The sequence below is a fragment of the Lagenorhynchus albirostris genome, chromosome 5, assembly GCF_949774975.1.
Source record: "Lagenorhynchus albirostris chromosome 5, mLagAlb1.1, whole genome shotgun sequence".
NCBI classification, from domain to species: domain Eukaryota; kingdom Metazoa; phylum Chordata; class Mammalia; order Artiodactyla; family Delphinidae; genus Lagenorhynchus; species Lagenorhynchus albirostris.
Window position 1 is genome coordinate 133236294 of NC_083099.1, and position 26279 is coordinate 133262572.

At 48.4% G+C, this 26279-nt stretch overlaps 1 protein-coding gene across 2 annotated transcripts in view; it reads left to right on the forward strand.

The window, feature by feature from the left end:
- Positions 1 to 26279, forward strand: part of EVA1C (eva-1 homolog C) — an 83599-nt gene that overhangs the window by 47102 nt on the left and 10218 nt on the right. For both annotated transcript variants that reach the window (XM_060150836.1, XM_060150837.1), the window contains 3 exons: positions 371 to 523; positions 16372 to 16515; positions 25234 to 25314. In XM_060150836.1, coding sequence (XP_060006819.1) covers positions 371 to 523; positions 16372 to 16515; positions 25234 to 25314 — 378 coding nt within the window. The remainder of the gene's footprint in view (positions 1 to 370; positions 524 to 16371; positions 16516 to 25233; positions 25315 to 26279) is intronic.

Consider the following 26279-nt stretch of genomic DNA (forward strand, 5'->3'; position numbering starts at 1 on the left):
GAGTCCCAGTATGGCATTTGAGAAGAGGCTCCCTTCGATTAAGGAACGTGGGACCTCAAGTGGGAAGAGAGAGAAACTCCCTTTATGGCCTGGCCCAGGACCTGGCCCAGGGAGCCCGGCTGTCTTCACCCTGGCATCTCTCCTCCTCCGTTTGGTCCTTAGGGTAATTCCTGGGTCTTTGCACTTGTTGACCCTCTTCCTGCAGAGGATTTTGCAGGGTCAGAGAGCCCATGGCAGGCAGGACCATCCCGACTCTCCCCTTCCTGGGGTGCAGCCCCCCGGGGGATGGGACCTGGCCGGGGCACGGGCAGTGCTTTCTGATTCCTTCTGAGGAAGCTGATGGTGCCACCTGTTTTTGTTTCTGCTTCAGATGAATTAAAAAACAAAACTGTGTGTGAAGACCACGAGCTGAAACTGCACTGCCACGAGTCCAAGTTTCTCAACATCTACTCAGCAACCTATGGCAGGAAGACCCAGGAGAGGGACGTCTGCTCCTCGGAAGCCACGTGGCTCCCCCCCTTTGGTATGTGTCTTTATGTGGCTGTTGTCAGGGTGCTGTCGGAGGAGGTTAGGGCTCCGGTCCCTAAGGAAGGAGGCCACGCGCTGGCTGGTACCTGGACTAGAGGGAAAGTCAAGGGCAGGGGGAAACCACCCCCCAGGGTCCTGTCTCCCTCTGCCCCACATTCTGGAATCCGTCTGTTGTTCAGTTAGTCTACACCGAGTGTTTACTGAGCACCTGCTGTATGCAGGGCCTGTTGCAAGCATGGGGGAGTCATCAGCGACCAGCACAGAGTCTCCCTGGAGCTGACCTTCCAGCAGTGGATGAGGAGACAATGAGAAAGCAGATAATAAACGAGCTAATGTGTCGCACTTCCGGTGCCCATAAGCATTAAAGGGAAAAGCACATGAGGGAGGGAGGGAGGGAGGGAGGGAAGGCCGGAGAGCACGCGGAGGATGCTGCAGGGAGGCACAGTGCTGTGGACTGATGGGTGTGCTGAGCAGAGACTCGGAGGCGCAGAGCCTGCAGGTCCTGGGGACGGTGTCCAGGCGGGGAGAAGAGCCCATGCTAAGGCCCTGAGGCTATGTTCAGGGTGGAGAAGAGCTCAGTGAGTCATTCTTAGAAGTCCGCAGTTTGGAGCTAAGATGATGGCCCGACACACCTGAGAGCTCCACCCTTCAAAGTCACCCTCTATTATTATTAGGGTTCTCCAGAGAAATGGAACCAATAGGAGATAGGTGGATAGATAGATAGATAGATAGATAGATAGATGATAGGTAGGTTGATAGATAATTGATAGATTGATAGATAGATGATAGGTAGATTGATAGATAATTGATAGATAGATAGATAGACTGATTTTAAAGAATTGGCTCACACATTTGTGGAGGTTGGCAAGTTTGAAACCTGCAGGGCAGGCTGGCAGTCTGAAAACTCAGGTAAGAGTTGATGTTCAGTCTTGAGTTTGAATTCCGCAGGAAAGCAGGCTGGAAACCCTGGCAGAAGTTCTACGTTGCGGCCTGGAGAAGAACTCCCTTTTCAGATGACCCCAGTCTTTGCTCTTAAGGCCTTCCATGGATTGGTTGAGGTCCACCCACGTTATGGAGGGTGATCTGCGTTACTCAAAGTCTGCTGATTGACTGTTAGTCATATCTTTTTTTTTAAATTGAAGTATAGTTGATTTACAATGTTTCAGGTGTACAGCAAAGTGATTCAGTTATACATGTATATATGTGTGTGTGTGTGTGTATTCTTTTTCAAATTCTTTTCCATTATAGGGTATTACAAGATATTGAATAGTTCCCTGTGCTATACAGTAGGTCTTTGATGTTTGACTATTTTATATATAGTAGTGTGTATCTGTTAATCGCAAGCTCCTAATGTATCCCTCCCCCCCTTTCCCCTTTAGTAACCATAAGTTTATTTTCTATGTCTAATGTTAGTCATATCTTAAAAATACCTTCCCAATAACATCTAGACTGGTGTCTGACCAAACCACTGGGCACTGTAGCCTAGGCAAAATGACACATAAATTAACCATCACACGCCCCAATCTGTGGTGGTGAAACGGCCTCAGCTCCACCCGCCGTGTTACCAGAGAGAACAGACCAATTGTGAAACGGCCCAAGAAGTTGCACTTTATTCATCAAACCTGAAATGAGCTCCTTAATGTGTTAAATTGCTGCAGTCGATTCCTGGATCACATGTGAAATTAAACATTAATTAAAAAAAGAAGTTTATACATAACTAATATCTTGGATCTGGAAAAAAAAAAAAAAGAAGAATGTAAAGTGACCTAGCTACACAGGCACACTCTTAGGCAAGGCTGGAGAGAGAACCAAAAAGCAATTCACAAGGAACACGTGTCACACGTGTCTCCGAGGCCCCTCGCCCAGCGTTCAGAGAAGGTAGAAGGTCGTCTGAAGGACAGCCGAGGCAGACAGCAGAAGCAGGCCGAAGTGGGCATCCGGCCGCTCTTAATTAGCTCCCGTCTTAACAGGCTTGCCTGCCACGTGGGCAGAGAGACCCTCGTGAGGGTGGCTCCCGTTGTCTGTGCGTAGTGCCCGGTGCTCCAGCAAGTGACTTGTGAGTTTGCAAACTCCATTCTCCCTCCCATATAACATCTCCCCGCGTTCACAATGTCTCCTTTTCCCTTGTTCCTGCTGCTGTGTTAGGTCAAAGGACCATTGCCTGGTCATCGCAGGAGTCCCCCTGTCCCTAGGCATGGCTTTCTCCCCTGGGTGGCCAGAGCTACCTTCTAAAAGGCAAATCTGCCCTCCTGAACATCCTGCAGGGGCTCCCTGTATCATCTGGTTTGCTTAGCTGGACAAGGCACCCTTGGTGATCTGATCTCTTTCGACAGAAAGCGACTCCACTTCTTAATATCAGTGTGGGACATCCCATTTCTCGGGCTCACTGAGTCTAGCTTAGCCATGTGTGTTTTGGGAGACAGCAATAAGTAACATCTATCTCAGGAGTTCTTTTGAGCAGAAGGTGGTCAGCCAGGTAGGTAGATCTGTGTGCAGGCTGAATGACTGACGTTCCGTACGTCACTGCCTTAGGTTCCTGGGAGGTTGGATGGGAGTTGGGTTTACAGGGAAAAGTCATCAGCCAAAGAAAACGTTAGCAGACCCCGTGGTTAAAAGACAGGTTTCCATAGAGAGTTCAGGGAATCCTCAGGTCAGCTGTGAATAAGCCTTGTTGACTCAGGAAAGGGCTGTGAATGGGAGACTGTGCCCCTTGCTTGGCTGTTCAGTTATTAAATCCTGAGCCCTGGCCAAGTCACATGGCAAAAACAGCCTGCCAGGGCTTCCCTGGTGGCGCAGTGGTTGAGAGTCCGCCTGCCGATGCAGGGGACACGGGTTTGTGCCCCGGTCCGGGAGGATCCCACGTGCCGCGGAGCGGCTGGGCCCGTGAGCCATGGCCGCTGAGCCTGCGCGTCCGGAGCCTGTGCTCTGCAGCGGGAGAGGCCACGGCAGTGAGAGGCTCGCGTACTGCAAAAAAATAAATAAATAAACAGCCTGCCCATCCCTCTCCCCCTTCCCACCCTCCCCTCGCAGTTGCGTGCTTCTGCCCATGGCCCCTTGAGTGCCCGTGAGGGTGAGGGTCAAGCTCTTCACTGCATTCATGAACCGCCACCCAAATGCCAGAGATCCGCTGGCCCCAGGCTCTGCAGTGCGAAGGGGTCCAAGGGAAATGAAAGGGTCCTTGCGGGTCCCCCTTCCGCTCACTGTCTCGGGTCCCCCTTCATCTCACCATCTCGTGTGCCCTTCACCTCACCGTCTCGGGTCCCCGTTCATCTTGTCCCACAGCCTTACGTGGACGCCTCTGGTTTCACCTTCCGGGTTTGCACTTAAGGGCAGAACCGTGCATGTGTGCAGAAATATGAACCCCTGGCTGCCTGTGCTGGTGAAGTTTCTTGATCTAACTGAAGGCTAAGAAATACTCCACTCCTTGGCCCAGGTAAACTGTACGTCAGGGTTTTAAACTGAATTTGGCGTGTTCGCCCCACAAAAATCATCAGTTTTCCCTCTGATATAAACACACTATAATATCACCCACTTTAAAAAGCACCCTCTTTTGACCCCCTGTCTCCCATCCACTGCGTCTGCAAGTCCTGTGGGCTCTCCCCGTACCCAGTATCCAGACTGTTTGCTCCCAGCCCACTCAGGGCTTCTCTCACCTGGACCATCTGGGCTGCCTCTTGACTGGTCTCCGGCCTCGCTCCTTGATTCCACACCCTCCCTTAGCCCCTTCTTCACTTAGCAGTCAGAGGGATTTTATTTAAATCAAATCAGATCACATCCCCCCACCCCACTTAAAGCCCTTCACTCTGTCTACTGTAGAATAAACCCAGTCTCCCAGCTGTGGTGTGCCTCTCTCCTTTCTTCACTACCTCTGGAGCACTCCACACTCCTTCATACCCCAGGGCCTTTGCACAAGCTCTTCCTCTGGCCTGGAATCTCACCCCACGTCTTTGCATGGCCAGCTCTGTCTCGTCATTCGGGAATCAACTCAGATGTCATTGCAGAGAGGTTTTCTGAGGCAGCCTGCCAGCACGGCACCTTGTCCCTGCCATCCCAGTCGAGCTGTCCCCATTTGATTGTCTTCATAACATGGAAATAGTCACTTATGTGCATATGGTCTCTCTCACCTGGAGAAGGCCAGCACTGCCGAGGATATGTCTCTTTTTTCCTGTGGAATTCCCAGCAAGCAGAGCAGAGCCTGGCACAGAGCAGATGCCCGTGTGAATCTCGAGCCCTGTGAGTGAATCAGAGCCCCCCTTCCTAAGTGAGGCACCCACACAGGCCTCTGGCGGGTGGATGGTTGCCGGCCTGGAATGTGGGCCTGGTGTTGTCACAGCTTCCAACCTCTCATGAGATGCTGGGAATCTGAATTTTTTTTTTAATGTGAAATTTTCCAACTTTTAAAACACCGTGCGAGCCAAACAAAACATGCCTGCGGGCCACATCTGGTCCATGGGCCACCGGTGTGTGATCTCTGCTCTCAGTTCTAAGTTATTACTGCAGCTGGGCCTCAGCGCTTCGAAGAAGGAGAAAGGGCTGTTTATTTTTAACCCCGGAACCTGGTATGAACTTGGGAGGATGGTTGCCTAAAGGCCAAGTGGTCGGGTCTCACCTTGGGCCTCTGAAAGGGGATGTGTGTGCTTTTCCTCTTGCATATAAGCTAAAGTCTGGTGCAGCCCCACAAGCTCAGGGTCTGGGTACCCAGGGCAGCCCCGCATACTCGGTCAGAAAGCAGGGCGGAGCGGGGCGTTAGCACGCAGATACCCAGCGAGAGCATTTCCACTTCTTTCTAAAAGATAATTGTCGTGATGATTGTTGTTCTGCACAAGCACCGTCATTGTATTGAACAGAAATAAGAGAAAGAATCAGCCACAGATTTTTCCCATCAAATGAAAAGATTTTTCTTTTCAGGATCTCTTCCAAGTCCTGGTGTATGATGAGCAGAGAACAACTTTTACATAATGGCAATTCTGAAGTAGATACATTTGAATTCTGCTTTGAAGTTTAACTTTATGTCACGGGTGGTTTTCCACATGACCAGTGAATTCCTGACAAAGTCAATCACTCTCTTGTTAAAGGGATACAATATATACTTTACTTACCCATTCCCTGGTGGCTGTTTCATTGCTTTTTTTTTTTTAATTAATTGATTTATTTTTTGGCTGCATTGGGTCATCGTTGCTACGTGAGGGCTTTCTCTAGTTGCGGAGAACAGGGGCTACTCTTCATTGGGGTGTGAGGGCTTCTCGTTGCGGTGGCTTCTCTTGTTGCGGAGCACGGGCTCTAGAGCGCAGGCTCAGTAGTTGTGGCGCTCGGGCTTAGTTGCTCCGCGGCATGTGGGATCTTCCCTGACCAGGGCTCGAACCCGTGTCCCCTGCATTGGCAGGCGGACTCTTAACCACCACACCACCAGGGAAGTCCCTATTTCATTGTTTCTGATTTTTAAATATCATAAACAATGCGTAAGGAACCTGTGCTTGTAGCTTTTTCTTTCCTCTGGTTTATTTCCTTGGGATAAATTCCCAGAAGTTTTATTCCAAAGGAGGGCATGGGCATGTTTACAGTTCTTCCCATGTACCACCAGAGGTCTTTCCAAAACCTTTTCGTACCAGTTTATATGCATAAACAGCGACGTAGAACTGTGGGTTTCCCTGCAATTTTTGCAGCATTCTGTATGATTTTTCTTCATGTTTCCAAGTTAATAGGTATATAGTGGCCTTTCTGTATATTTTTTTTTTGCTTTTCTTTGTTTATGAATGACCTTGAACGTTTCCCCTTGCGTTTGTGGTTATTGTATTTGTGCTTTGCACACACTGTATCTCTAGCCTTTGTCCTTTTGTGGTTGTTGTTGAGATCTTTATTTTTTCCATTAATTTTTATGAGCTCAAGGCAGAGTAAAGATATGAACCCTTTATACATGTTTTTCTGCTGGAAGTTTCCCATGCCACGGTATATTTTTTTCTGAACTAGTAGTCCGGGTTTGCTATATAGGGCTGGTTGCGTCTGTGTACTTCATACGTAGGATAAGTTCAAAGGGAATGGGTTAGTGGTGGTGGAGAGGGGGACGCCCCTGGTGGGAATCGGGCAGGTACATGTGGTCCCCAAATCATGGTGTGACGGCATCATGTTCCCACAAGCATCCTCAGGACTGCCCAAGGCCTGGCTGTCAGTACCTCCCATAGCGGAACCCAAGCTTCTGCTGGACATCCCCAAGGATATGAGGGGACTCATGCTGTCCTCGGCAAGGCCTCCGGGTCTGGGCTGGGAGGAGGGCGGACAGAACCTCCACGCTCTATGGGTGATACTCTAAGCTGGTCCCATCTGGAATGTATCAGGGCAGGCGCAGCCACAGTGAGGCACTGGTCACACACCACACCCTGGCCTTGAACAGGGCTTCCCAGTCTTCCCACGTCATCACACACAGAAAATTATATTTGCATGGCACAGAGAGGTAAAGGGAGGCACTGCCCATACCCAAAATCAAGAGTCCAAGGGAAGCCTGGAGGCCTGACGAGATACATTCAGTGTACCTGTGTGCATTCGCTGGTTTTGTTTTTTTTGTAATTTATTTATTTTTGGCTGCGTTGGGTCTTCGTTGCTGCATGCAGGCTTGCTCTAGTTGCGGCCAGTGGGGGGCTACTCTTCGTTGCAGTGCATGTGCTTCTTATTGTGGTGGCTTCTCTTGTTGTGGAGTGTGGGCTCTAGGTGCACAGGCTTCAGTAGTTGTGGCACGTGGGCTCAGTAGTTGTGGCTCGCGGGCTCTAGAGCACAGGCTCAGTAGTTGTGGCGCACGGGCTTAGTTGCTCCGCGGCATGTGCGATCTTCCCGGACCAGGGCTCGAACCCGTGTCCCCTGCATTGGCAGGTGGATTCTTATCCACTGCGCCACCAGGGAAGTCCCTGCATTCACTGTTGAAGTTGGGAAGCTCTGCCTTGAAGATGCGCTTGGCTCAGGACGCAAAGGTTACTGATGCTGGGCTTGTCTTCAAGGCCCTTGGATTTTTAACCATCTCCTCAAGGTCCTCCCAACTATGCCCACTTCCCAGTCCCAAAGCTACTTCTGTAGTTTTAGGATTTTCTTTCCCCAGCAATGTGTATTTGTTTTCTTTTTTTTAAATTTTTTTAAATTGAAGTGTAGCTGATTTACAATGTTGTGCCTGTCTCTGCTGTACAGCAAAGTGACTCAGTTACACACATGCAGACATTCTTTTTTATATTCTTTTTTTTTTTTTTGCGGTACGCGGGCCTCTCACTGTTGTGGCCTCTCCCGTTGCGGAGCACAGGCTCCGGACGCGCAGGCTCAGCGGTCATGGCTCACGGGCCTAGCCGCTCCGCGACATGTGGGATCTTCCCGGACCGGGGCACGAACCCATGTCCCCTGCATTGGCAGGCGGACTCTCAACCACTGCGCCACCAGGGAAACCCCTCTTTTTTATATTCTTTTCCATTATGGTTTATCACAGAATATACTTTTGTGTTCTATACAGTAGGACCTTGTTTACCCATTCTAAATGTAATAGTTTGCATCTACTATATTTGTTTTCTATGGCAGAGTAAAGAAATATTCCCAAATTTAATGGCTTAAAACAAAAATGAACATTTATTACCACACCGTTTCTGTGGGGCAGGGATTCTGGGGTACCCTAGTTGGGAAGTTCTTGCTTAGGGCCTCATGGTGTCTCATGGTTGCAGCCGGCATGTCGGCTTGGGCTGCAGTCATCTGAGGGCTGGACTTCCAAGATGACTCACTCACATGGCGGGCAAGTTGGTGCAGGTTGTTGGTGGGAGACCTTGGTTCTCCCCACATAGGTCTCGAGTGTCCTTGAGACATGACAGCTGGCTTCTCCCAAAGCCCAAGATGCAGAAGAGCAAATGGAAGCCACACACCGTCACCTCCACCCAACTCTATGGGTCTCACAGACCAGCTGATTCTTTGAGGGAGGAGGCTACACAAGGGTGTGAATTCCAGGAGGTTGAGACCATTGGGGGCCATCTTGAAGGCTGCTACGGGCTGAACTGTGTCCTCGTAAAATTCCCGTGTTGACATCCTAACCTCCAGTACCTCAGAATTGTGACTGTCTGGGAAGATGGGGCCTTTAAAGAGGTGACTAAGTTAAACCGAGGTCATATGGGAGGGCCTTAATCCAACGTGACTGCCTATAAGAAGGGGAGATCAGGACACAGACACACACAGAGGGAAGACCATGTGAGGATGTAGGGAGAGGTCAGCCATTTGCAAGCTAAGGAGAGAAACCTCAGAAGGAGCCAACCCTCCTGACATCTTGGACTTCCGGCCTCCAGAACCAAGAGGAAACAAAATTCTGTTGTTTAAGCCACCCAGTTTGTGGTACTCATTACCACGGCCCTATAAACTACTACAAAGGCTGACTGACCGTCACAGCTGTCAAGAAGTGACATTTTACCATCACACAGGTTCAAACACAGGTAGATCTGGTGTCTCTTCTTGAGGGTGGTGACCCAAAATTTCTGAAAGATCTTAAAGCAAGTCAGACCCCTCAGCACTTATGGCTCTTTTTGGGACTTCCCTGGAGGCCCAGTGGTTAAGACTCCCCGTGCTTCCAATGCAGGGGGCGTGGGTTCAATCCCTGGTCGGAGAACCAAGATCCCACATGCTGCGCGGCATGGCCAAAAAATTTGAAAAAAAAAAAAAAAACCCCGAAAACCTACAGCTCCTCTAGTGGAAGAGAAACTGAAAGAAAGGTATGGAAGTGATCAGCGTTGGTTCCAGAGAAACACCAGTGAAGCAGCATCCTAACACAGGAAGGACTGAACCTTCCCACAGACCCGGGCGTGAACTTAGGAAAGCAGGCCTCCATAAAGTTCCCTTCGCTGGGCCTCCGCTATGGGACGTCATTTCCTGCTGCAGCTACATTTTCTGGGTGGGCTCCAGGGACTCTATTTCCTTAAGAAGTGAATGAGAAAAACGACACAATGGACGTCAAAGGCTGGGCTAAGGCCGCCCCAAGGCCAAGTGTGGGCAGGCCTGGACTTTTCAGCCAAAGATCAAGGTGCCAGGGATTCCCACTGCCAAGAAAGTCTCTTAAGAGCAACCAGCCTAATTATCTGAATAAACACAGGTTGTAAAGAGCGATTAACTTCAGTTTCTGTTAAACAGTAGCCTCCCCCCCCCCACAAAAAAAGTTGAATATCTTGTTATCACATGTATTGGGGTGGAGGGTAGTTTGCCAGGCAGAGAGGTGCAAACAGAACCAGCCTGGGAGGGAAATAACCACTTTAAAAAAAGAATCCTGCCAATGGTTCAGAGCTCAGCATTAACAAGGAAATGGTCAGACCCGAAGTGGACCTGAATTACCTTGGGCCTCTTCCTAAAAACACACTGTGGCTTCTTTCCTTCTCACCAAGATAAATTCTTTCACTCCCAGGGTAGCTATGAGTGCAGAAGCCTGCCTCTGTAAATCACGCTGGTCACAAGACCTCCTGGGTGCAAGAGGATTGTCGTCTTATAAATGGGAGTCTCTTCCCCCCGCCCTTCCTCTGTGAGCCTTAAAGAATATGGTCAGGCACATGTCCTAAGAAAATATAAAGGTTCCAGGGCTCTTATACCATCTGGCAAGAGCATGAATTGGTACAACTCTTCTGGGTAATGGGTTGGCAGTGTGTATCAAAAACTTTAACATTTTGAATGCCCTCTGACAAAGCAATCTACTTCCAAGAATTAGAAAGTATCATGCCTGTGTCCAAATGTTTATCTCTAAGGATGTTTCACATAGAATTCTTTATAGCATTAAACCATGGAACTCATCAGAATGTCTGCCAATAGGGTATTGTAAATAGAGCCGATACATCCATAAAGTGAGAATCTCTACACCTCTTTAAAATGATGCTTATGTTAAAATTTTCACAAATATATTAATAAATGAGAAAAAATAGCATACAGAGTAATATGTACATGATCCCATTGAAGGGGAAGGACATTTAAACAGAGGAAAGTGACTACAAGGATGTTCTTTAAAGGTTAACCTTTTTTTTCCTATTAGTGGGATTTCCTGGGGATTTTTATTTTCCTGGTTTAGGCATATTTGTGATTTTCAAGTTTTCAACTACAAACATGTTTTTATTTTGAAACAGAAAAAAATAATAGTTTACAGACAAAAACAATAATAGTTATTATAGGACTTCTAAGAATAACTTCGTAATTCATACGGTTACTTCTTCCCAGTGTAGGTGGCTTATACAGAAATCATACAGTGCATTCTCAAATCTTTTGAGATTTAAGATTTCTTTTTTTCAACTGATACATGTGCTCAGAGAAGAACCTGTGCGTCCACAAAGCAATGAAAAATAATAATAAAAATAAACTGCAAGGGACTGGGGAGAGATAAATTAAGAGTTTGGGATTAACAGATACACACTACTATATATAAAGTAACTAAACAACAAGGACCTACTGTATAGCACAGGGAACTATACTCAATATCTTGTATTATAATAACCGATAATGGAAAACAATCTGAAAAAGAATATATATGTATATATGTATAACTGAATCACTTTGCTATACACTTGAAACTAACACAACATTGTAAATTAATCATACTTCAATAAACAACTTTTTAAATAAACTGGAAGAAAATTCAAAGGATACATTTTTACTCCTAGGTAAACTTTTCATGGCTTCTGGGGCAAACTGGGTTATACAAAAGAATAGTTTATCATTACATTTGCAGAAAAATGTACATTTCTGAAAATAATCACCCCAGAGACCCTCGTATTCAAAAGTTGTCTTCTATCCAGACATGAATTTTATTTTTCTTTTTAAGAAAGTTCATTTTGTACGCTTTCATTTCAAAGCAATGTAAACTCAAAAACTTGGAAAGTATCTTAAAATCGATAGGGGAAAAAAAAAAACTTTCCCATCAGCCAGAAATATCCCCTGTTACCATCTTGGTGATTCTCCTTACAGTGTTTTTAAATTTTTGCTTATTTGCAGGTTAAACTTTAATATTTAGGTCTGATTGTACCATATGCTTGTTTTCACTTTCTGAACTCTTAACCATAGGAGGTATTCCATTCGACCTTAGAGACAGCTGGTGAGAACAGTTCACATTTATGTGGGCTTTGACTTCCGCAGTTGCTTCATACAAACCTCACAGAGAGACAGTGAAAAAGATGTTCCTCGTGCTACGCAGGAGGGACACAGAGTCTCAGTGAGTTGAGCAGATACCAGGTGCTGGGCAAACAGCAGAGAAACTCCCATGCCCTCCAGGAGCTCTCATCCAATGAGAGATCCAGGCACCAAAGCAGCTAACCTAACGCAACACAACGCACCGTAAGCAGCACGACTGCCCACCGCAGACCCCAGCTCCGTGCAGCAGCCTTTTCCATGGGGCATCCCCCTTTGTGCTCTGGAAGCCATTGCCCTCGCCCCTTAGGCTTGGGGTGGTAGCATCTCACTGCTGTTCCTTGCCCCGGGGTCCTGCACCATCCTTCGAGGTGTTCACATCCCATCCACACCTTTGTAAAGTCTCTTTATCAAGCTTGCTTTACGTTGTCCGATTTGAGCGCTGGGTGGCCTGCCGGAACCCTGATGATACCCACTGCTCACGTTACTATTCTTTACTCTTCACAAAGACGTACTTGATGCTCAGGCACTTAAAACATTTCATCCTATCTTCATTGGCTGCTTGACTTGCTCTGTTTACTTTTCTTTCATTCATAAGAACGCACCAGATTAGGTCCAGCAAGATGCCTCCTTTAGACTGGAGTATTCAGAAGCAGTCAGAAAAAAGATGGATCTATTCCAAGTCAGAGCGAGTTGCAGAGAACTGACCCAGGGACCAAAAGGAGGCTGACAGCTTCCTGAAGCCCCTCCAGGCAGCTTTTCTCAACACGGATTTGAACTCACGGATCACACCCCGCCCCTCCCCACACACACATAGCAAACACATTCTAAAGCCAGATATATGGGATGTTTGCATTCCCTGGCGTCCACGCCAGTCCACAATTCATTCATTAAATGTATCATTGTTGGGTGTCTGCTATGTGCCCAACACTCCAGTGATCATGGAACTGGACTTAGCAAAATAAATCAGAACCTTCATGAATATATTCAGATCAAGTGCTTTTATAATAATGTTCCTCACCATTTGTTGAGATATACATATTACATACATTTAGATATATCACAAAAAATATATACATATATATTCACACATACACACATATATACATATATGTTTATAGGGTCCATATATTTTTATATGTGTGTATATATAATATACACATATTACATAAACAAATATATAATTTACATATTGTATATATGTGTGTGCATATATGTGTGTGTGTGTGTATTTATTTAATTTAATTGTCCTTTCCCTAAGATCATTGTCTTTCCAGCTTTGTGGTGTTTACCACAGATCCTTCCTTTCTTTTTTTTTTCTTCCTTTTTTTTGGTTTAGCCATACCGTGCTGCTATGGGATCTTAGTTCCCCAATCAGGGATTGAACCCACGCCCTCAACAGTGAAGGTGCAGAGTCCTAACCACTGGACCTCCAGGGAATTTCCAAACAGATCCTTCCTTTCAACTGGACTCTTTCACGGATCTCTAGTTAACATAATAGATGGGAGTTGGAGGGCTTCCCTGGTGGCGCAGTGGTTGGGAGTCCGCCTGCCGATGCAGGGGACACGGGTTCGTGCCCCGGTCCGGGAAGATTCCCACATGCCGCAGAGCGGCTGGGCCCGTGAGCCATGGCCGCTGAGCCTGCGCGTCCGGAGCCTGTGCTCCGCAACGGGAGAGGCCACAACAGTGAGAGAGGCCCGCGTACCGCAAAAAAGAAAAAAAAAAAAGATTTCCTGCAAAAGTGACAGGGTTGAAGCTGCAGCTGCAGCGGGGAACTGAGGAGGGATGATTCTAGGACCGAGCATCAGACCTCGGAGGAGGGAGGCGGGGCTTCTGGCCGGGCTGCCTAGAGGATGTCGCAGCGCGACTGAGAGCAGCAAGTGGGGGAAGAGCAAGCTCAGGCTGCTTCGCTTGGGTGTTGGTGGGGGAGGGGAACATGATGAATGTCGCGTGAGGAGTGAGAGGTTCCTGAGGGAACAGCGAAGGCGATCCATTATGGGAGCTGGAAGCGGTCGGGTCCTCAGTTTTCCGATGGTCCAGGTGGACGTGGGCCCAGATGGCGTGTGCAGGTGCAAGGAGAGAGCCCAGGCTGAGGAAGGACCTCCTGTGGGGCGAGCAGGCCTGCAGGGGTCTCTGGGATGGAGCAGTCAGACAGATGGGGGGGAAGGGCACCAGGCAGCCAAGGTCAGGGAGGAAGCCTCCAGCAAGTGTGTTCAGGCACCCAGAGTTCCGGAGATGGGCGAGGATTAGGGCCGCCACATCTCTCTGCTAGGACAGTAGTAGGTCCCTGTGATCTGAGGGAAGGGACCCTTGTCAGGGTGTGTGGAGGGCAGAGGCACATTGAGGAATGGCTGCGACGTGGGTGGAGGGGGACACAGCGGAGGTGGCCGGCATGGAGGGCCTTTGCAGAATCCTGACTGTGAAGGAAGGCGATACGGCTGGAGACAGTTTCCGGGATTGGACTGCAGGGGTTTTGTTTTTACAGGGTAGAGGAGTTTGTCATCTATAAGACATGAACAGACAGCACAAGAAAAGTCCTGTGAGGGGACTTCCCTGGCGCTCCAGTGGTTAGGACTCCACGCTTTCACTGCCACGGCCCGGGTTCAGTCCCTGGTCGGGGAACTAAGATCCTGCAAGCTACGTGGTGTAGCCAAGAAAAGAAAAGTCCTGTGACTGGGAGCCCCTGTGCTCTCCCTGAGACCAGCTTCATAGCATCAGCCCTCGGGCTCTGCGGGCATGCACATCCCACGGGCATCTCTGGATCTGAAAACTTTCTTGAATGGTCCTTCCCCTTTGAAAGGCAGAATAGTTTTTTATTTTGTTTTGTTTTATTTTAATGAATTTGCCATCTCGTCCTCCAAACTGCCTACTGCTACTGATCTCCCCTGTCCACGGCAGCGGCACCGCCATCTCCTCTGTCCCCAGGCTGAAGGTCTGACTCATCCTCAGTGGGGCCCTCACCCCCCCCCCCCACTGGAGACCTGAAGAGTGGAGCTCAGAGGTTAAAAGGTTAAACCTGCAGACTTGGGGGCCTTTCCCCGGTGTTCATGTCCAGACCCTGCTGTCCTCATTCTTTAGCTGTATGCGGTTCCGTAACCTCTCACACATCTGTGTGCCCATTCACAAAATTGATATTTTATATATATATACACCCACACACTCTCTCTCTCTCTCTCTATATATATATATATATATATAAACATATGTAATATAAACAACCTATTAGATATCAACTAACCTATTATAGATTATATAAGCAACTTATGATACATAATAATATATCCTATCCTATATATAGTCTCTCTAAAATATAAGATATTATAATAAACAACCTATCTCATGGGGTTGTTGAAACATTGTATCAGTTCACATACAAGTGCTGAGAGCAGAGCCTGGCAGAATGTTAGCTGTTATAGTGAGCTGAACTTCGCGAGGTGTCTAGAATTCTCTTCTTCTCCATTCCCTTCTCTTCAAACCCTTAACTCCTCCCAACGTGTATTATTAAAATTGCTTCCAAACTAGTCTCCCTGCCTTTGGTTCCTTTTCTCTCCCAGGGCATCCCATACACTGTCCCCAGAGGAAGTAGCATCAAGGCATTTTTTTAGGCTCCCTGTTGCTTGCAGAATAAAGTTCGAAATCTTCAGCTCAGCGTTCAGAGGTAGCTTGCTCCTGCTCCATTTTGCTTTTCCGGCTCATCTACTGCATCTTCCTTGCCCACGCCCGCTATTCCAGCTCACGCTGAGCCCTTAGACTCCCACGAAGTGCTTCTGGCCCACTTGCCTTGGTGTTTCTACCTTTCTCTCTTTGCCTGCCTCTGTCCAATTCATGCTGCTTCTCCCATGACCAAGCCCCTCTGCTCCATAAAGCCTGTCTTGACCACTCCGGTCCCCGGCAACTTCTCCTGCCTCCAACCCCATCACCTCTTGTCTGGACCAATCACTGCTGACACTCACTCCATGTTTCACATTATTAGCCGTCAGGTTAATGTGGGTTTTGTCTCTCCAGCCCCATCCGACATCCTGCGAATGCAAGGCAGGCTTCTTCTGACTTGTTTTTCAGACGGTACCTAGCCCAGTGCCTTGTCCTCCGTACGTGTTCAATTAATATTTACTAATTGTGATGGCATCGTGCCAGGGTGCTGAAAACCACATCCTTGTGTTTATTCATCCATCTATCCTTTTGTTCATTCATTCATTCGTTATTACTGGATTTCCACAGTGGACCAGGCTGTGGGAATTAGATAAGGAACAAGATAGAAATAGTCCCCGTCCTCATGGAGCTTATGCTCACACAGGGAGAAGGATTCTCAGAATTAACCAGTAACTAAAATATTTCAGAGAGGTAACGCTCACAAAAGAAATACGAATCTTTATTCAGTGTTCTGCGTGCTTTGCCTCTTCTATATGCGAGGCCCGTTACCTGACTGGGGAGACAGGGGCAGTGCCCAGTGCAAGATACAAATACAGGGCCCCTTGTTCAAAAATACATAAGGATTTCCGACCAGTGACAGCAGAGCGTTCGAGCAGTCTGATTAAAGTAAGCCCTTCCAGGCCTGCCTGTGTAGTATTGATACCTAGCCCATGCGGGGTGCTTTGATGAGACAGAAAATAATCAGAGAAACGATCTCCGTGAGATGTGAGATCCAGCTCAGTATCCTTATTTACAGAAAATAACAGTAGCGACATGGTGGCCATACGTGGAATCCAACCAACATGAAGTTCTTGATTTTTTTTTGCCTCTCAGATTGCTTGTCTTACTCGGCTTTGCAAGTATTATCCAGGAGGTGTTATGGGAAGCAGAGATGCAAAATTCTCGTCAACAATCACCATTTCGGAAGCCCCTGTCTTCCGGGAGTGAAGAAATACCTCACCGTAGCCTACGCATGTGGTAAGAATCCACCCTCCACAAGCTGCTTGGAGACCCTGCCTCTTGGGGAGGTGGTGAGCATGTGAACAGGAGTTTTCCGGTAACAAACCATTGCATTCACTCTACCCTGAAACTGTGCTGTCATCCCAGATACTGGCGAGCCTCTCCTCCTATCCCTTAGCCTTGTTTATGACATTCGCCTCAGATAAGCGATCGAATTGTCTCTGGTCCACGTTTGTTTTAAAAGTGCTTTTAGCAATCAGATTGGCAGCAAGCGGGGTGGGCAGGAAAAGAACAAGCAAATGGGATAAAATGGATGTCACTGAGAAGAATGATTTCAAGCTGGGTTCTTCGGAGGCTCTGAAATGTATGGGTACGTCACACAAATTCACTCAGTATTGCTGGACTCCCAGCTAATCTTCCATCCCAGCCTTTAGGCTGTAAAATGACTAATTCTCTGTGCTGCCGACAGCCGTTTTATCGACGTACCCCCGGGGTTAAACCAACAGATCAAATGCTTACCCCACAGCCATTAAATATGTTACATAACAGCATCACTTTGCTTTCCTAGTGTCTTCAAATAATAAAATGAAATTGCTCATTCATTTGATTCTAATTTTATAAAGCCGCCTTTAAAAATCAGGTGTTAATTACCCTCAGAGGGTGCCGTGGATTTCTGGTTTGTAATCCTGACATGTGAACTGGTTTTTAGAGGTGTTTTTTGTTTTTGTTTTTTTTGAAATAAGTATAGAAGCAAAGGGAAAGCAAAGAACATCATAACTGAAGAACCCCATACTTTTGCTCATGGAAACCCCTTTCCCCCTGCCAGATACCCCTAGCCTGTCTTTTTTTTTTTTTTGGTAAGAGCTTTATTGAACTATAAATCACAAACTATACAATTCACCCATTAATCATACAAATCAGTGATCTTAGTAGAGTCACAGAATTGTGCGACTCCCACCATAATTCATTTAAGAACATTCTCGTCACTCCCCCAAAGAAGGCCTGGACCCTTCAGCAGTCACTTCCCGACCCACCCCTCACCCTCCAGTCCCACCCAAAGCAACCACCACTCTCTGTCTTTACTGATTTGCCTCTTCCGGACATTTCACATAAATGGAATCGGACAATACGTGGTTCTTTGTGGCTGATTTCTTTACCTAGTATATGTTGTCAAGGTTCATCTATTTGGAGTACGTGTCAGTACTTCATTCCTTTTTATGGCCCAATAATATTTCGTGACATCCCCGGCCTTTTCTATCCCGAGCTCAAACCGTTGTCCTCTGCAAAAGCAAAGCTGTAATAGTCACAGTGCAGTGACTACAGGATTGTATTCCCAGAGTAACGGCACCCACACTCACATTCCAGGAAGCGTGGTTTTATTTGCTTCCAGTCTGTATGCTGGCTCCCGTGTAAAGCAGCTCTGGGTAGCATGGAGCCCATTCTGGCTGAGTTTCCCCAAGATACCAGACAGATCACTCTGAAGTTCTAGTGACTCCAGGCCTCTCCAGCTGAGCGTTGAGGGAAGGGCAGGACATTAACCTGCAAATAAGGGGATTTCCTGGTGCGCCTTCACAGGCGAGGCCAGAGCAGTTCCCAGCTGAGGCTGCTCTTCGCGAAGAGAAGGTGGACTTTCAGAGCCTAGGGGTCACGTGTTCCAGTCCAAGCTTCCTCTCCCTCATTCACTCGTTCAGCACACTGTGGGCGTGTTGTAGTTAAAAAAGAAAAGACGTTGTCCGTGTCCTCATGGAATTATCAGCTGGGGGAGAGAGATGGGCATTAAACAAATAACCAGAGAAATGTGTCGTTACCCACCGTGATAACTGATGCTTCTGAGAAGGACAGGATGCCGTGTGGAAAGATAACAGTGGAGGGGCCCTTTTAGCGGGTGGGAGATGGGGGAACGGAGAAGTTTTCCAAAGAGAACTTTCCTCTGGGGCGAATTTGCCCCGTCCTCTGAGGGGTGGGCAGGCGTGAGCTGGCAGGTGCTGAGTGGGGGAGACGAGGGCAGTGGGTGAGGTGGAAGGTGGATGAGGTGGCACGGGAGGGGCCGGGACCAGATCCCACAGGGTCCTGGGAGGAGGTGCCACTGGAGAGTTTTAAGTAAGGGAGTCATTTGGTGATGATTAGACCCTTAGAGGACCACTCCGGCTGTAGGGTGGAGGGTGGGCTAGAGCGGGATGGAAGCAGAGACCAGTCAGACAGCGGCAGGCAATGACTCGGACCCGAATGGCGCTAGAGGACGTGGTCAAAACTGGGTGGATTGAGAGGTTTGGGAAAGTAGGAAGACATTCGAGACGCTGGAGAGACCTGGCCTATTTGGGCAAGATTGGGGTCCAGAGAAGGTGACAAGGGCGGGAAAGATTTGTCCCTTGTCCCAACGGGGTGGGGCAGAGGCTCTGGGAATGGATGGAGGGAGGGCTTGGGGTTCCAACCGCGTGGCCCTTGTCTTCCCAACCTTCTCAAGATAAGTGCGAGCTGAGGTGGTTCGCTGTGAGGACTTGGGGGAGGAGAAAGGGGTTTGAGGAGATGGGAGAAGGTCTGAAGTAAGGGCCATGGGGGCAGGCTGACTTCGGAAAGGGCAGTGGTGACGGAGCTGGGTGTGTTGAGAGCCCAGGGGGTTAGCGGTCAGCGTTCTGGGGGACCCTGGTCTGCCCGGTGGTGGGTCCCTCCCTCAGGGCCAGCTGCTTGAGGGCCGGCACGGAGCAGGGGGCTGCTCCAGCCGCACTGGGCAACGGGGAAGGTTCTGGACGAGGTCGAAGGATGGCAGAGGGAGGCATCCAAGTGAGTCCGCTTGAGGGTGGGAAGCCGAGGTCAGAGAGGGGGCTTTGCATCTTGGTTTCGGACGTGGGACCGTGGACAGTGGCCCCCTGTTGTCAGCGTCGTTCCCCAGGAGTTATCCCAAAGGGAGGTGGTGACCCTCAGCCTGAGGCCACTTAATGTTCCCAGCCCAGCCCCGACTGTCCAAGCAGACACCTTCTAAGGCAACTTCTAACCACCTTCTGAGTGGTTGACGTTTTTTTTCTTTTTTAAGTGGTTGACATTTAAAATTATTTCTCCCCCCGACAGACGGCCCTTCACTGTGAAACCTGAATCATGAAAACATGATTTGCAATGTCTGCATATTTTGTAGATTACCAAATGGGCATGAAAAGTTTTACATTTTAAAAACATGAGTTCTACTGATGTGGGAGTTGATACAAAAACAGAGGATGTCGGGAATTAATTTCTAAGAGAATCTGTCTTACTTGGGACTCTCTGGATATGAATGAAGAAACCAAGTTGAGCTGGTTTAAGCCGAAAGGGGGTTGAGGTTGGGGAGGTTCCCTGAGGCTAGAAGGCCGTCTCCAGAAGCCAGGGCCTGAAAGCAAGGCCTCAGGGTGGGCCCAGCTGGAGACTTCAGGGGCGATGGCAGCCGTCCCTCACCTCCGCCCCTCTCTCTCTCTCTCTCCCTCCCTCTCCTCCCTCCCTCTCTCCCTCTCTCTCTCTCTCTGTCTCTCTCTGTCTCTCTCTGTCTCTCGCTCTCTGTCTCTCTCTCCCTCCCTCTCTCTCTCTCTCTCTCTCTCTGTCTCTCTCTGTCTGTCTGTCTCTCTCCTCCCTCCCTCTCTCTGTCTCTCTCTCCCTCCCTCTCTCCCTCTCTCTCTCTCTGTCTCTCTGTCTCTCTCTGTCTCTCGCTCTCTGTCTCTCCCTCCCTGTCTCTGTCTCTCTCTGTCTCTGTCTCTCTCTCTCTCTCTCTCTCTCCCCTCTGCAGACAGCCCTCTGACCCTGGGCTGGATGCCATACAGCTATCCCCACAGCCCGAGTGATTCTTCTGTTAGATTTTTATGTTCGAACAACATGAAGACTGGCAATCTGGCAACTTAATTCCAAATTTCTAACAGAGACCTATTTAATTGGCTGGACTGGGGTCCAGTAGCCCCCTCCTTTGATCTGCCTTGGCCAGAGACCATGTGATGTGATTATAAACATGGCTGCTAGAGAGGAGCCCAGCCAACCCCCTACTCAAATCAGGATGCTCTTACCTAAGAGGCTCATGAAAGATCCACCCCTATAGACATCTGTTCCACTACCTGGCTTCTGACCTCAGTGTCCAACCGGGCTTCGCTATTCTGCCCAGCAATCTGGCTGCGCCCACCCAGGAAATACCCCGCCCCTTGGGTTGGGGAGAGGTTGCCTCAGTGCTGTGAGCAATGTGGTCCCTGCCCTCATGAGCTATAGGATGGAATGTGGTGATTCCAGGCTCTGGTGACTTGGGGGACCAGGAGGGCTTCCCAGGGGAGTGGCGTCTGAGGCAAGTGAGACCAGGCGTGTAAGGAGTCAGCAAGGTGACGGGCAGGCAAAGGCTGGGAAGTGAGCACAGGAGCAGGACCGAGGGACCTTGGGGGATGGGCGACTAAGGATTGGCTTGTACCTAAGGGCAGCAGGGAGCCCTTGGAGGGTGTTCTCCGGGGACATAAGTAATTTGCATTTTGATAGGAACACCCCTCCCTATTTTATAGCTTCCTTTAATCCTGCCTTCCCCTCCCTCATTGCTCTAGGCTACATGGAGAATTTCAGCGTCTTGGTGTACCCTCGGGGGAATGATTCAGGCTGTGGGCCTTTTGCCTTTTCAACTGTAGGCGGTGCATCGGAGAGCGGAGCAATCAGTCTTTGATTGGGCTGGGAGATGCATCGCTGGAGCTCCCTTCTTTAATGCATGGCTAGACGAGGTCCTCGCTCTCAATTTTTATCCAGGTTTTATTATTAGCCACATCTCTTGGACAGGATAGGTTTCAGACTTTCCTCCTATTAGGAGGAGGCAGACCTGGAGAACGGCCTGCTCTCCCCTCACCCCGACGGGGAGGGCTTCTCCCTGGGTCCACGGCCACTGGTCCTTGAGGGTCACCAAGACAGAGGCACAGCCAGCATCCCCGCCCTGACAGCCAGCATCCCCGCCCTGACAGTCAGCATCCCCGCCCTGACAGTTCCTGAGAGGGACAGGAAACACATGGACCTCAGCCGGGGGCCTGCAGCTCCTCCCAGGAGATGGGTGCCAGGATTTGGGGGCGGGAGGGATGGTGGTACTGTAGCCGAAAGTGGGGTCCAGCTGTTCGCTGCTTAAAAGCCAATAAAGAGGCCAGGTTGGTGGAAAGGGAAGTGTGCTTTCTTTTGGATGCCGGCAACCTACGCGGGGTGGGAGGGAGGGGATGCCTGTCCGAAGGCCGACTCCCCCCACTGACATCCAGTGGGCAAGAGCTTTTATAGGCTGAGGGAGGGGCTACGTGCAGAAACAGCACAGTCAGCTCTGACGGTCATCTTGAAATTGGTCATCGGTGGTCTGACCAGCGTCATCTTGATTGTTTTAAGTACAGTTAATCTTCAGTTCCAGGGTCGGTGTGTTCCCATTTCCTTGAGGCCAATTCTTGGAATTGTGACACCTTACGTCATGGCTACAGTCTGGTCAACACGTAGTTAACCTCCCTTGCCTGGCGGGGGTTTCAGTATCTATAAGACAGCTCACAGGATATGGCTCAGAATATCATCTATAGCCCTTGAGAAGGAACTAATGGTCCTTGACTATGCTTTACGACTAAACTATTATTATTTGGTCTCCTTTGACTGTTTTCCTTTCTTTCTGCATTTTCTCACTTCTCTGATTAAACTTATTCTTTGGCTAAAGTTTTTCCACAGGCAAAAGGCAGGCAGAGGACATAGGGGAGAAAGACCGTAAGGTCCTGCTCTGTTTCAGTACCAGGGTTGTGTGTAAAAGGAATGGATGGATCTGGGGACAAGAGGGATGGTGGTACCAGAATTTGGGGTACCCCCTTCTGTAGGTGCTAGGATTGGGGACAGGAGGAATAGGTGCTGCAGGTTTGGGACAGGCGGGGTGGGGGGAATGACAGGATTCAGAGGTGCTCATGCAATCTGGGTACCTATTGAGAGGGTAAGCAGAGATCTCTTTTGTCTCTGATGTGAAAAATTATGTGGGGCTCTAATTTCAACCTGTGGGGGCTTCTTTCTTAAAGTCTACCCGGATCCAGGCTTGACACAGATTTACTCAGGAAAAAAAAATTCAGGAAGGGGGCCTGCCTAAATTTAGCGAACCACTGGAGCCCATTAGAATCATCATCCCTGGTTCCACCTAAGAGGCTTGAGGGGGACTATCTGAGTGGGAATTGCTTTGCCATCTTTATAATCCTTTAAAACAATCCTGTATCGGGTTCCCAAAGGCTGAACGTCCCAGCATCACAGAAAAGAGTAAGGGCATATGTGAGTGAGACCAGGAGTTGAAGCTTCGCCCTTTGCTAGGTGAATGGTTCATCTCTGAGCCTCAGTTTTCCCTTCTGCTGGAATGGGAATGACACGCATCTTCATGGGGTCACTAAGAGGACTGCACAAGAGGCACTGTTTAAACGCTGAGCACAGGGTTCGGCACGTGGTGGGAGCTCCACGAAAAGGGGTTTGCTGGCATTTTCACAAAAGGACCTCAAGTGGAGAGGGACGGGTTTAGGGGTGGTAGTAAATGACACGCAGCCCCTGTCCTCATTCAGAATCAGTTTGAAACAGGAGATGCGAGAATCTTGACAGGTGTGTTGACACCTGTTGTTACCTTAAAGATCCTAAAAGATTCTCCCAGTACGAGAGCCATTTTCACATAGTAAGTCAGCAAGTTCCCTGACGTGAGCCTACGGCATACAGAGGCGATTTAATGTTTTATTCTGCAAAGCTCATTCCTCCCAAGCAATTCCTCCTCGCGCTGGAAAGCCTCTGGCATTTGTAGGGAGCCCAGCCCTCCTGCGGCTGTATCTCCACTACAAGCCAAGAGGCAGACGTGGGAAAGAAACACCACTCCTGCAGAGAGGACTTAACTCCTGCCGAGGAATCAGGGCGCAGAAGTGATGGAGAGGTTGTTCATCAGAAAGCATCCGGGGCAGCACAGCCCAGCTGTCTGGGGCACCGCCGGCGTCCCAGGATCAGCAGTGTGCCTGCCCCTTGGTCGGCCAAGGAGCATTCCCGGGGGGAGGGGTGGACAGCTTACGCCGCCTCTGTCCCCATCACTGTGCCGCCCTGGAAAGTGACCCTTGCTACTGACGGTCACAAAGGCGCCAGGGCCTCCTGCACGTGGAAAATTCACAATTTAGGAACGTCCTCTGGTTGTTGATCCTGGGACATCCCCAAAAGACTTTTGTTAAGCACTTTGAGAAAGGAAATGAGGTTTTCTTGCTGCTGAAGATGGCTTACCAGCTCTTTTCCAAAAAATCAGTGCAGTTGAACTTGCCCTGTTTGTATTGGCTTCACTTCTATTTCCTGTTGCCACTTCTCCCAGATACCAGCTGAGCCGAAGAACAAACAAAAATAATTTTCTGTAGCGAAAACATTTGGTTTCCTCTCCCTCCTCCCAGCTGGCTGCAGTGCACCGGCTCTTCAGAATTCTTGCTTTGCCCCCCTGCTCAGCTCCTGCTACCGTCTTGTCCGCTTTGCCTGGGGGGTCTTGAGATATGGATGGTTTATTCTTAAGGTCAGTTTGGAAGAATCTTTAACCATCTTCCAAGGGAGTCTATTTCACGGCCCTCTCTCTTCATCCTTCTGTCATCCTTTCTTATAATACTGAGAGCTGCATTCTAGCACAGAGACTTCGAATTCTCTCAGGGTTATTAAGGAAGGAGTGAGTTAAAGAGAGTGAACAGAAAGTGGAATCGCAGCCGGGAGAGGTCGGTGATGAGTTTTGAGTTGGTCCCATTCATTTTGTTTCACTGTGTCTCAGGGAAGTTGATGTTCAGAGTGAACAGCGTTATTGAGGTGTGATTTACATACCTTAAAATTCACCCGTTGTAAGTAAAAATGATCCAGTGATTTCTGGTAGATTTACAGAGCCGTGCAGCCTTCACCACACTCCAATTTTAAAATATTTCCAAGATCCCCAAAGTTCTCTCACGCCCATTTGCGGTCAGTCCCCATCCCCACTCCTGTCCTCGGCAACCACGAATTTACTTTCTGTCTCTTTTTCTGGAGATTTCATAGGAATGGAATCATACCATATGTGGTCTTCTGTGTCTGGCTTCTTTCACTGAGCATAATGTTTTTGAAGTTCATCCGTGTCGTAGCAAGTGTCAGTGCAGTCGGTCTTCTGTATCTGGGGGTTGCACATCTGTGGATTCAACCAACCACAGACTGAAAATATTCGGAAAAAAATTCCAGAATGTTGTAAAAAGCACAACTTGAATTTCCTGCACACTGACAACTATTTACATAGCATTTACACTGTATTTACAACTATTTACATAACATTTACAGTATATTAGGTATTGTAAGGAATCTAGAGATGATTTAAAGTACACGGGAGGATGTGCATAGGTTACATGCAAATCATATGCTATGTGTATTAGGGACTTGAGTGTCTGTGGATTTTGGTATCCAAGATGGGTCCTGGAACCAATCCCCCAAGGATACCGAAAGATGATTATACTTCATTCCTTGTTATTGCTAAATATCATTCAATTGGATAGATATGCCATATCTTGTTTATTTGTTCTCTATGTTGTTTTTTTTTAAATACTGCAAGATAGGCCTAAAGTTTAACCTTTCTGGGACATTTGATGATCACATGGGTACCGTTGGTGTTTGTATGTGAGTGTATTGGACAAGCAGAGTGATTTATGTACTGATTTGAAACTTGATCTCTTTTTGTCTTATCTACATTGCATTTTAAAGTTGTATTATGTGTACAAAGTATTTAAAATATTTCTTTTTGGTTTTTAGTTCCCAAGAATATACTCACAGCGATCGATCCATCCGTTGCTAATCTAAAACCTTCTGTGCAACAGAAAGACGGTGACTATGGTAAGGTTTATGGCTTACTCGCGGCATTTCTCTTTAAGTGAAGGTGAACAGCCCCATGTGACTGCAGGTGGGTGCACGCTGGTTAGGATGGAAGGTGTGTGAGCTGCCAGCTCTGAGGATGGCAGTGCTGTGGCAGATGGTTGCAAACGATGGCCAACATTTTGTGCTTTAAATTATAAGTAGGATAAATCCCCCTTCCATTCCCTCTCTTATTTCCTAAAAGAAAAGTCACCTTGAAAAGAGATCTGCTCCGAAATAAATCTGGGGTTCCTGGATTATCCGACAAGCTTGTTGGAAAGAGGATCACATAGGGCAGCGGTCCCCAACCTTTTTTTGGCAGCTGGGACCAATATCGTGGAAGACAATTTTTCCACAGACCGGGGCTTGTGGGGTGGGGAGGGATGGTTTCGGGATGATCAAAGCGCATTGCATTTATTGTGCACTTTATTTCTATTATTATTACATTGTGATATATAATACAGTAAGTGTACAACTCACCCTAATGCTGACAGGAGGCGGAGCTCAGGCGGTAATGCAGACGATGGGGAGCAGCTGTAAATACAGATGAAGCTTCGCTTGCTCACCTCCGCCCACCACCTGCTGTGCGGTCCAGTTCCTAACAGGCCACAGACTGATACCAGTCTGTGGCCCGGGGCACAGGGACCTCTGCCATAGGGAGCCTGGGTGGGCCACACCCAGGCTGGACCTGTGTGCCTCTATCCACAGGTGCCCTTCTTCCTGAGGTTTTCACCGGCCTTTTGCAAATAAGGGGATGAACGTTTTGGTCTTCTTATCAAATCTAGAATGGAGTTCAGACCCAGACCCTTGGGGCTCTTGATAGAAATTACAGAGCCCCCCCCCAAGACAATCTATATAAGATATTGCACTTTGCAGGTTGAGAATTGGTCTTGTGTTACTCTGATTACATTTATGAAATTTTTCCCCCTAAGAATAAAACTAAAGTG